We start from the raw sequence: 12,704 nt of genomic DNA, 5'->3' as shown, positions 1-12,704 counted from the left end.
AACAACAACGTCTGCATCATAGCACTTACTGGAACTGTTTTAGATATTTGTCTAGGATTGGTAAGCAGAACATCTGATGTAGCCACTCAAACACTGACTCCAGATGTCCAGACTCCAGATTCTCGCCACCAAAGACAAATGAGTTACACCAGTTAAAAAAGGACTTGCCTTTTTATAGCACTTTTCACTATGTCAGGATATGTCATAGCACTTTTGAAGTGTAGTCACTGTTGTTATATAGATCAATTTGTGCACATCACAATTATTTAGCAACGTTGGTTGAGGAATAAGTTTTGCCCTAGACACTTGCTCCTATTAGGATAATTACATGGGATCTTTTACATCTGAGTGGGAAGATGGGGCCTCAGTTTAATGTCTCATCCGAAAGACAGTGCAGCAGTCCCTCTATACTCCAGTGAAGTATCACCCTGGATTATGTAGTCAAGTCTCTGGAGTGGGACTTGAACCCACAACCTTCTGACTTCAAGGTGAGAATGCTATCACTAAGCCAAGGCCAGTCCTTCACTATATTACAGTAAATGCAGTGAAATATATGAAATATTTCACATGTCCGGTCGAACAGTACAAAATCCCTTCCCAACTTGGGTTGCATCTTGAGTGAATTTTTGAACAATTGTCTCTGGGATGAAATATCAATAATTTCAGACCTGCTGCTGATTGTAAGGATCTAAGGTAATGAGTTAAGATTAAAACATGCAAATAACATATTGGCCTTAGTGTAGTTTTAACTTGCACTGGTATCAATACGCTAAATATGCCATGGGACAATGCCAGTCTCAGAAGAGTAATTTGCACAATCTTGAGTAGAACAACACAGGAGCCACAGCTGTGGAGGAGTTCCTGTGCGCCAGTGTAACTCTAGAGCTGTATTCCGCAAGGGTTTATGCTCCTCGGTTTTACCCGGGATAATTTCAGGATGCGTAAGCCACTGGTGTTTAATGCATCCCCAAGATATCCTTTAGGAATTTGAATTGCTGCCTGCTCTATAAAGAGGGGAAAATTCACTTGCCTGAGTCTCATCTGCACAAATACCTGTTCATTACTCATTTGGTATAGATGACATTGAGCTTAATGTGTGCAGTGTTTGTGATGTGCTGGTGGATCATCATCACTTGACATTCTCATTCAGTGAACCACTTTAAGCAGTCTATTAAAAATCCAAGATTAACTTTCAAAGGACTATCATGTGTTTCATGCTGAATGTCACAACTTTTATCGTGTTCTTCTCCAAACACTCCCACAGCCCTTTCCTTGTATTTTTGCTCTCTCCCTTATGACACAGTAGGCTTGTACCTAATTTTATTTCAGGAGAAGTTCGTCACATACACATGGCATGAATCACTGTGAAATCTTGCAGTAATAGATCAGATGAGCCTTCCATAGAAAGTCACTTCCACCCACGTGCAGGCTGTAAAGGTTGCAGAATCATTCTAGTAAAGGGAGTGCAAGTCATCTGGTTACATTATTGAGAGCATACTGTACTGAGTCATGTGTGGGAAGTTCTTGGGCCTGCTCTGACACCAATGAGTAAGCTGTGTTTACGAGTGTTTGTTGTGTTGTATCAAATTACTCAGTACATATCCAGGGTCCTGCAAAGCCAGTCGTTTAGTTCAATGACAAAACTCTGCACTGCTTAACCTTCATCGTTAAAGGGTCAAAACCAGCACTCCCTACCTAACAGTGCTGTCATTACCACCTTCACATGGACTGCAGTTCAAGAAGGCAGTTCACCACCACTTTCTCAGGCAATTGGAGATGGGTGATAAATGCCAGTCTTGCTAGCAATGCCTAGAGAATGAATTCTTAAAAAATGTAATTTTATGAGGTGTCATAAAATTAGGTGTTAACTGAGGGATAAATGTTGGCCACAATACCCATGCTCCTCTTCAAATAGAGCCTTTGGATCTTTTACATCCACCTGAGAGGACAGACGTTTCATCCAAAAGAATACATCACCAACAGTGCAGCACTCCCTCATTACTACACTGAAATGTCAACATGGATTATATACACCAGTCCCAGGAGAGGTACTTGAACCCATAAACTTCTGGTTCAAAAATTTGCAATTGCATTTAGCCCAACTCAGCTTGTGTCTTCAAAGAAGACTTTCAGCAGATTCACCTTAGGGTGAAATACCAGTAATTACAGCTCTGTCTTTGATCATAATTGAATTCAGTAAATCTGATCATTTAAAGGCTGGCATCAGGAAGAAAAGATAACCAAAAACTTTTAGAACCAAACTTGTTAGCTAACTTATGTTTAGGGGATGAGGAAAGCTACACCCCTACCCAGTCTGGCTTACCCGTTACACTAGTCCATGTTACATGGTTAACTATAAATAATTTACTCTTAGGGCAACTAGGGATGGAGATTAAATGCAGTCTTACCCACTCATCCATATTCCTAGAACAAATATAACAAAAAAATCACTTGGTTCAGGTTTGCCTCTCAACAGAGCAACAAAACCACTTGAAACTAAGAGGAATCTTCCTGTCTACACATGACAATTGGCTGTTCAAATGCAGGGAGCAGTGACGGTCTGGACTGATTTTGCTGAGCACCCATAAACTGACTGGAGCAAAACCTAAGCTGATTTTCTCTTCACCCCAGCCCAGGAGTGATGAGAACAATTATTGCATGACCCATTTGCTGCTGTCTTCCCCACAATGTGATCAACTAACCAAACCAGAATTTGACCCTGGAACCTTCTGATCCATTTGACTTAGTCTGACATTGGGCAATTCCATTGCCCAGTAGGCTATTAGCAGAGAAATCCAGATTGCAGTTCAGTGATTATAGTTTTGTCCCAATTCCCAAAAAGCAACCTCTTAGATGTTTTTTTTTTATTAATGATGGAGAATGCTAATGAGCAAGTCAGAGAGCCCGTATTGTAATTAAGGTGTATGCTGACGAGGAAATATAAAATACGGTTCATTTATACGAACATACGAAATAGGAGCAGAAGGACTGCAACGGTTCAAGAAGGCAGCTCATCACCAACTTCTCAAGGACAACTAGAGGTGGGCAATAAATGCTGGCCTAGTCAGCAATGCCTACATCCCATAAATGAATAGGAAAAGAAGTAGGCCATTCATTCCCTCAAACCTCCTCCACCAATCTATAAGATCATGGCTGATCTGTTTATGTTTCAAAATTCCACATTCCCATACCTTTGATAGCCTTTGATTCCCATGCCTAACAAGAATCTATGACCCTGTCTCCGCCGCCTTCGGAGGCAGAGAGTTCCAAAGTCGCACAACCCTCTGAGAGATAAAAATTCTCCTCATCTCTGTCCTAAAAGGGCAACCCCTAATTTTAAAACAGTGCCTCCTAGTTTTGGACTCACCCACAAGGGGAAACATCCTTTCCACATCCACTTTGTCAATACTGTTCAGGATCTTGTATACTTCAATCAAGTCACCTCTCACTCTTCTAAACTCCATTGGAAACAAGTTCAGTCTGTCTAACCTTTTCTCATAAGACAACCTGCTCATTCCAGGTATCAATCTAATAAACCTACTCTGCACTGCCCCCAATGCGGGTTGTGATGCACAACCTGAGATTTTGCTCAGGTTTTGGTGACAACCTGTAGGGCTGCAATGTGTTAGCTGCCGCTTAGTGGTTGAATGCTCACCTCTGGTCAGTAAATCGTAATCTAACCTGGCTTTTTGGTGCAGTGCTATGGGAGTGCTACACCGATAGATATGCAGTGTTTTGAATGCTGTTAAACCGAGGCTCTATTTACACATTCAGGTAGACATAACCCAGACCTCCCTGTCACTTGCCATTTCAACACTCCACCCTGCTCTCTTGCCCACATGTCTGTCCTTGGCTTGCTGCATTGTTCCAGTGAAGCTCAACGCAAGCTGGAGGAACAGCACCTCATCTTCATACTAGGCACTTTACAGCCTTCCGGACTGAATATTGAGTTCAACAATTTTAGATCTTGAACTCTCTCCTCCGTCCCCACCCCCTTCCCGTTTCTTCCCCCTCCTTTTTGTTTTTTCCAATAATTTATATAGATTTTTGCTTTTCCCACCTATTTCCATTATTTTTAAATGTATTTCACCATTGTTTATTTCTACCTTTTAGTATTCCCTCACCTCCACTAGAGCTATCTGTACCTTATCTGTCCTGTCTTATACTCTTAATTAGCACATTCCTTTAGATAATATCACCACCTTCAACACCTCTTTGTTCTTTTGTCTGTGACAGCTTTTGGTTATCTCCTCCTATCACTGGCTGCTTGTCCCAACAAAACCCCCCCTCCCCCTTAAACCAGCTTATATTTCACCCCTTTCCTAATTTTAGTTAGTTCTGTTGAAGGGTCATGAGGACTCGAAACGTCAACTGTACTCTTCTCCGCCGATGCTGCCAGCCCTGCTGAGTTTTTCCAGGTGTTTCTGTTTCTGTTTTTGTCATAAATTATCTCAATGTAGTTCTTGAACAATTGTCCTGGCCAATGTTTTATTCCTCATTTGGTATCACTAATACAGATAATCTGGTCATTTACCTCGCTGCTCTTTGTTAGACCTTGATGTGCACAAATTACCTGCTGCAATTCCTTGTTTTACAACAGTAACTACACTACAAAAGTACTTCTATGACTCTAAAGCACCTAGGGTCGTGAAAGGTGTTATAAAAATGCAAGCTTGCTACTTCTTTGCCAATAAATGTACTTCCTGATAGAGTAAATCACAGTTCTCATCCATTAGTTGATCTCAGCTGTGGTCAGATAACTTGAATTGGGCTCAACACCCCTTAACTGGAAAAAACTGAGAGTGAGGAGCAGGTTAATCCAATCTTCTCTCTAAACCAAAACTAAAACCACACACTATATTTGTACTTCACTGCTGTACTGACCTGAGGTTTGCTATTAGGTGATGAATTGAACCTGGTGCCTTCTAGCATTGTGTGGTTCAGTACCTGTGTTCCCCCAACACTGTATTTTTACACTGACCCATTAGGTAAACATAGTGGACTAATTGTGACACCTGACAGAAAATCTGCTTTTGGGAATTTTCTTTGTTTCGTGCAAATGAAGACAAGTTCTTGCCAGAAAAATTAGGCATTTAGAAATTCACTACAGAAACAATGTTACTGCTGGCTTTTGCACCCATTATTAACCTTCCAAGATAAATCTGCAGGCTGTGAAACTTGCTGTTTTCATTCCACATACAATCTGTCCTAGCGTGGAGTACCCTGCCCACCTCATGGCTCTGCTTGCCTTGTGTTCTCTTTTTTTCATTAGTTCTTAGGATGTGACCGCTGTTGCAAAGTATCTATTTATTGCCCATCCTTTTTCCCTCCGAGGGTGATGGTGGGCCTTCTTGCATTGTAGTGATTTGATTAGGGCTGTTAAGAGTTGATATGGTACCGGAGCCACATGTTGGCCAGACCTGGTGGTGAAAGCACGTTTGCTTTTCAAAAGAACAGTAATGAACAAATAAACAATACAACAGCCTTGTAGTCACTTGTACTGATGTCAGCTTTTTATATCCAGGTATTTTATAGAATTGAAGTTCTCAAACTACTATGGTGGAATTTGAACTGATGTTCTTTGGTTGAGTCCAGAACTTGAATACTAATCCAGTAACCTAACCACTACACTACCATCCCCACTATTGAATGAAGAAGCCCACTCAACAGAGAGCATGCAATGAGCACTTGCCTCTGGTGCTTAGTTTCATTCATCTTCCCTCCCTTTTCCATTTTTCTTGATTTTTGGTATGCACCAATGTAGTTTCAACTGATCATTTTCTGTGATTTTTTTTATTTTAAATTTTTGTGAAAGTAAAGGCGTTCCTCAAAGATTTGGTTGTCAAGATGGAAGTAAATATTTAATTCAGAACATGAGGGTTGCAATGTTATTGAAAGACTTCATAATGCATTGGAGTACCAGATAACTCCAGCTTGGCGATGATCATTCTTAAATTTTAATTCAAATCTTGGCAAAGCATTCAAAGAGAACAGCTGTAAGGTGTATGGCATGAGGTAGACAAACTCCTCATTGTTTTTTTTCTCTTGTGCTGATTTCAAGCAGAACTGTGACCAAACCACATTTTGCCATGAGTGGAGTTCTGAAACGAAAGTTTGAAGAAGTGGAGGATGACCCCTGTTACTCATCGTCTCCGTCATCATCCTCTTCCTCCTCTTCATCATCTTCCTCCGCCGCTTCATCTTGCTCTTTGTCCTCCAGCTGGGACTCTGATGATGACAGCTCTTGTGGTGAAACATGGGCAACCAGAAGTAATACAGCTTTCCCTTCAATACCATTTACCCGTAAGTACTTAACGTAACACACATCCTATTCACAGTTAAGCAGCTTGATTCAGATTGCAAGGCATTGGTGTCCTCACCATAAGTACATCCTCAGGGTAACACATAAGGGGCAGAATTTAATTCTGAAACCCTGTCAGCAGGCAAGTAAGTGCCTGATTGGATTTAAATTAAGCCGGGCTCTGGGAATGGCCACAGTGGGGTTGCCAGTGAACAGGTGCTCATTAGATCCAATTAAAAGTCTTCAACTTTTACCTAGTTCTTTTCCTAGAACTATGAAACTTCCAAAGCTGTTATGCTTCCCAATTATTATCTTTCTTCTTCAATTGACCTTGGTAATACACAATCTCTACTTCTAAATTTTGTTCAACTTTCCTCCTATCCTTTTTATTATCAGTGACATAAGGCATTATAGATCAAACATGGAAGTGTCCAATGTAGCATATAAATACGTAAATCTAAATAGTATAAACAGCACAGAAACAGACCATTCAGCCTAAAGAGTTCATGGTAGTGTTTGCTTTCCCATTGAGTCTTCTCCCGCCTTTCTCCATCTAACCCTGTCGATATATCCTCCTTTTCCTTACTGTCTCATGTTTATTGAGCCTTTCTTTAAATGCATCTGAGCGTTGCCTCAATTTTTCTTGTGGTAATGGGTTCCACATTCTAACCGCTCCCTGGGTTAAGAAGTTCCTCTTAAATTCCATGTTGCATTTATTAGTGACTTATATTAATGGCCCCTAGTTTTGGTCTTCCATACAAATCTGTTTTGTGGTGAACTTTCTCCACTGCCCAATGAGCCAACTGACAAAGAAGATTTAATTATTGATTCTCAATCAGACAAAAATTGGAGGGGAAAGAACTCCACACTCAGTATGCAAGCACAGAGTCTTCAAGCAGATGTTACCCATGAAAACTAGGAGCATCTCTAATAGCTTGTACTGAAAAATGGAAATGCACATAGATGCTCTCATGTCTCTGGGTCATTCTCTCTCTTACTCACTCGTGCTGTCCCCTCCTTTTAAGACCCTCATTGAAAGCTATCTCTTTGACCAAGCCAATATCATCAGTTTTAGTTTAGTGTCAACACTTAACTGGTTATACTTCTAGGCAGTGATTTTGGATGTTCCCCTATGTTAAAGGTGCTATATTAATGCAGTTGTTAGCGAATTCCAGCAACTACAGGGCTGTTGCCCTGCTTTCTGCAAGAGGGGTTTATGTTAAGGTTATAAGTAGAAGCTTGCCTTAAAAGACTTGGTTGAGAAAGAAGAACTTTTTTCACAATAACAAAGGCATTTGATTGCTCTTTTTCCTCTCCTGCCCCATGACACACACACACTAAGTACTGAGGGGAAGGCATAAATCATTCACTTATCACAAACCAGACACCAACTTGAGAGTTTGCCCATGTATCCTGTTACATTGGTACCTGATAGGTCTGTGAATTGGGCAGACTTCTGCCACACAAGGAGACCTGCCAGCCCAACAGAGGTCAGAAACTCACATGTACTTAGGCAGAATGGGTAAATTCAATACATGGAATGACTACGATCAGTAGAGACTAGGAAAATCCATGCCTCGTTAACCAATTTCAATAAGGTCAACAGTAATGGTGCTGAGCCGTATTGGATTGAGGGCAGGGCTGGTCTGTGGTGCCTTAATGATTGAAGTATTTAGACTCGCATGTGGATATATATAGCCACTTGGATGAAGAAACAGCTATAGTAGGGTGAAGTACTCTTAGTAGCAGCAGGTTGTCTACCTCTGGTGCTGTACGCCAGTGAGAACTGGGTAGAATTGGAGGAATGTAATCAATGGTTTAAAGATCACCAGGTACTATGTTGTGCTACTGCTGCATTTTAAAAAAAAACTCATGCTAAAATCATTTGTAATAACAAGCCTTCATCATAATAATCTGCTTAAAATAGGACTGAAATTAGTCTTCAGTGGACAGCATGACAACTGAGTTCCTTGAAACCAGCAAACTGTAAGGAAATCTAATTACAGTTGGGCATTTTCTCAGTATTACGTCATGTGCTGAGGCTCCCAGTGTCTAGAGTAGCTGTTTCCTTTCTTTGCCTGTTTTTTTAAAAAGAAAATGTTGAAACAAAGTTTTCTAATTTTTTTGCACTTTTTCTTGTTGGTTTAAATAGAAAATATACGTTTGTTCATTTTCCTTACCCGGATGAATTTGCCATAATTTCTCCCTCTTCTGGAGCACCACACGATGGGCAGTTTATGAAAGCACGTGCACACTCGTACAAACCCCATAGAGAAGGTCACAATGAAGCTGAAAGTGTAGTATTAAGACACAACCACAGGGCCATAGCCCACTCTTTCCTAAAATCAAGCTCATTGGCAAGCTCAATAGCTAAGGCCACTGAAAAAATTTGCACTTCCTTGGGGGATGTTAGCATTAGCCATGGCTCAGTGATGGCACCCTCTCTTCATCAGAATGTCATGGGTTCAAGGCCCATTCCGGAGATTTCAGGACATAATTCAGGCTGACGCTTCAGTGCAGTACTGAGGGAATGTTGCATTGCCAGAGTTATTGTCTTTCTCACGAAGCGTTAGCCTGGGTCCTCTCTGTCTATTTGAGTTAAATTTAAAAGATCATTTGGCACAATTCAAAGAAGAGCAGATTTTCCCTGCATTTCTGCCTAACAATTATCTCTCAAACAACAAGCAAAACAAAGATCTGATCATTTATTATAAAGCTTTTTATCATGTGCCGATTGGCTGCTGCAAGTCCTTGTGTTGCACAAGTGACTGCATTTCAAAAGCATTGAGATGTCCTGAGGTTGCTAAAGGCACTGTTTCAAGGCTGTTTTTTTCCATACATAAAATAAACCTAATGACAGCATCCTTGTAATGGAATCCATTAGTAGCTAAATGCTTATTAATGTTCTCTCTTTCCTCCTTGATTTTGCAGCTGTGCCCATCCTGAAGAGATCTAAACGCATGAGAAAGAACAACGTCCAATTTGACCGCGTTGTCGTGTTCTATTTCGCACGATGTCAGGGATTCACTAGTGTTCCAAGCCAGGGTGGCTGCACCCTGGGGATGGCCAACAAGCACAGCTCATGCAGGCAGTACACACTCGCAGAGTTTGCCAAAGAGCAGGAGCTTGTGCGCTGGGAGAAAATCAAGGAACTTTTGAAAGAACAGAAGCTGGATTCTTTAAGGCTGCAGGTATGACACCTGGGAATGGTAGTCTAGCAGTTAGTTGTGTTACTAGATTAGTAATCCAGAGTTGATTTTCAATTCCTGGATGAGGGAGTTGACGTATGGGGAGATATTGAGTAGAATGGGCATATAGTCTCCTGAGTTTAGAAGAATGAAAGATGATCTCATTAAAACACAAGATTCTGATGGGGCTTGATAGGGTAGATACTGAGAGGCTGCTTCCCAGGCTGGAGAGTCTAGAACTAGAGGTCATAGTCTCAGAATTTCTTGGTGATTTAGGACTGAGATGAGGAGAAATTTCTTCAGTTAAGTGTTGCAAATTTTTGGAATTCTTCACCCCAGGGAGTTGTGGATGCTCAGTTGTTGAGTGTATTTCGTACCTGTGCTGACTCTTTGATAGAGCTATCCAATTAATCCAACTCCCCTACTCTTTCCTTTTCAATTCCTTTTTGAAAATTACTATCGCAGCTGCATCTACCACCCTTCTAGGCAGTGCATTCCAGATCATGACAGTATTCCCCTCAAACCCTACAAATATTTCCAAGTACATCCAATTCCTAACATTTTCTTGTTGTTGGATCACTTGTCCTGGTCATTCTTTTGCAATTTTTCTCCCCACTGAGATCAGCCAAGTGAACACAAACAGGACCTGATACAGGCATTTGTCTGGTGTGGCTAAGTATTACATTACCTAGATGGAGCAGAGGACAATACAAGGTTCACGGGGGAAATGAGATTGCTTTGGTATTCGTCTTGCAAGACGCGATGAGCCGAGTGGCCGCCTCTTGTGCTGTCAGCTTAAATGCCCAGAGATATTGAGTGTTGCTGAAGGAGAATTGTTAATCAGTGGTTTTAATTTGGAAAAAAATTAACACGTCTCTTTCCTTCACCCCAAATAGTTGACGAAGAACGGTACTGCTGACTCTGAACAGGCTGACAGGCTCACCGTGGACGACATCTCAGATGACGACATTGATGTTGGCGAGGTGGAGCTGGACAGCAACTTCTTTCCCCAGCCATATCCTGCTAAGAAAAGGCACGTGCTGCTGAAAGCAGCTGGAGTGAAGAAAATCGACAGGGAGGAAAAACGGGAGCTGAATGCGATCAGAGTGTCGCGTGAGGACTGCGGCTGTGACTGTAAGGGATTCTGTGAACCAGAGACTTGCAGTTGTAATCTGGCAGGAATTAAATGCCAAGTAAGTGAGCAGCTGATTAAATGCTTAATTTTATACAGAGACATCTGTACGCTTACCAGTGTGGCAAGTGACTTTTTGGTTTTCTACATTACAATTTGACTTTTAATCATGTTTTTTTAAATAAAACCTGCAAACCATTGGCTTTGTAACATCGATTCAGTCTCTCAGCCTGCCCTTCTGGTGTCTGCATATAAAAAGCAGCTGAAGTATGAACACCAACCCCAATTTAATTGGGTTGGTGGGGGGGCTGCATCACCATTATGCACCCATGGTAATTCCCACTGAGTTAAGTCCATCAATATTTCACCTTCAAGAAAGAGACCTGTATTGATTTTCCCTCTTCTTTCCCAGCAGGCAGACTGTTGAATCAGCAGACTTGGTAGCACACCCAAGTCTTGTAGCCATACAGCAGCAAGGCCTGAACACGCATTGCTGCTGCTATTTTAATTCTGTGGTAGTTATGAGGAATCATTGCTTGTAAAAAAGAGCACTGGTTTCATAGTAATCCTCCAAATCTATATTAAAAGAGAAAAACCTGTATGGCAGGGTAGAGAGCAGTTTGGCTTCCAACCATTAAAATGTAGGCTAAGTAATTAAGTAGCCTGAGGGGCTGAGGCCTACAATGCATTTTCTTGATTCCAGATTTGTCTATACGCATGGCCTGTCTTGTCAACAGCTAACATATTTTATTGAGCAGTACACTAATCCCTGTGTGTTCCAGATGCAAAATGTTTAATTATATAGAGATAGAAATGTAGAAGGTCAACAGCTCTAGTGTTTAGTAAGCACTATATGTTGGTTTAAAATAGCAGCTCTTTATTTTGATAGGCATTTTTTTTTAAAATAAAGCTTTTCATTATTAATAGCTCCTACAGTATTTTGGAACCCTTTTGATTTATTGCCACTGTGTGGCCAATGTAGGATGACCTATTGGTTTGGATAGAAGTAAACTAACAATTGAAACCCTGTAAAAGACTTGTCTCTGTGTAATGCCCCATCAAGATTCTGAATGGTCTCCAAACCTTTGTGCAATGATTTGAAGATTGACTGGTTATGGTACACTGAAAAGTCCCACAAACTGCAATGAGGAACAGAATTAAGATACAGGATCTAAGTGAATAGTTGAAGATGCTGGAGGGCCTGAATAGCTACTACTGTTCCTATGAGATGAATAACATGCAAGTGTTTGAAGATTATTCTCCAGTAAACAGGCTGTCCTATTTGTCTTCAAGTTGAATGTGCATGGGCTCTTGTAGCAGCTGCCAGTGGGTCAATCGAGGTCCTTAAGCGAGCAATTACTTCCCGCTTAAGGTTTCCCTGTACAGGATTGCTCTGAATGGGGGTGGGATCCCTCCTTAATGTGTCCCCTGAACCCTTTGGTGGCTCCTCTGCACCTCCTCCCCACCCCACACCCAGGTTGCCCTTTTTCCCCAATGGCCTCACAAACCCCAGCCCCTCACCCTCCTTTCTGAGGCCTGGCAGCTAGGTATCCAGCTAGACCCCAATGCAGCTTTCTGAGCTGTGACTTCCTGCTTATAAGAGGTGAAAATCCCTCCTCCAGCCTATTAAATGGCTGCGGAGCAGCTGGTGTTCCTCTGTGGGCTCACCTAACTTCCCCACCTCCTAACCTTTGAGCCAGGAGGATGGGGATTGTTATGCTTGGTGTCATTCCCAGCACAAAGGAAGATGGTTGAGGTTATTGGAGGTCAATCATCTCAGTTTCAGGTCATCACTGCAGGAGTTCCTCAGGGTAGTGTCCTAGACTCAACCATCTTCAGCTGCTTCGCCTTCCGTCCATCATAAGGTCAGAAGTGGGGATGTTTGCTGATGATTGCACAATGTTCAGCACCATCGCAACTCCTCAAATACTGAAGCAGTCCATGTCCAAATGCAGCAAGACCTGGACAACATCCAGGTTTGGGCTGACGAGTGGCAAGTAACATTCGCGCCACACAAGTGTCAGGCAATGACCATCTCCAACAAGAGAGAATCCAACCATCGTCCCTTGATGTTCGATGGCAT

At 41.7% G+C, this 12,704-nt stretch overlaps 1 protein-coding gene across 2 annotated transcripts in view; it reads left to right on the top strand.

Annotated features, from left to right (window-relative positions):
• Positions 1–12,704, top strand: part of csrnp1b (cysteine-serine-rich nuclear protein 1b) — a 31,884-nt gene that overhangs the window by 12,959 nt on the left and 6,221 nt on the right. For both annotated transcript variants that reach the window (XM_078540905.1, XM_078540904.1), the window contains 3 exons: positions 6,065–6,303; positions 9,233–9,492; positions 10,386–10,682. In XM_078540905.1, the coding sequence (XP_078397031.1) occupies positions 6,090–6,303; positions 9,233–9,492; positions 10,386–10,682 (771 nt within the window). In that variant the 5' untranslated portion in view covers positions 6,065–6,089. The remainder of the gene's footprint in view (positions 1–6,064; positions 6,304–9,232; positions 9,493–10,385; positions 10,683–12,704) is intronic.

The sequence above is a fragment of the Cetorhinus maximus genome, chromosome 4 (genome assembly GCF_964194155.1).
Source record: "Cetorhinus maximus chromosome 4, sCetMax3.hap1.1, whole genome shotgun sequence".
In the NCBI taxonomy this organism is placed as follows: Eukaryota; Metazoa; Chordata; class Chondrichthyes; order Lamniformes; family Cetorhinidae; genus Cetorhinus; species Cetorhinus maximus.
This window is presented reverse-complemented; position numbering and strand designations above follow the sequence as displayed.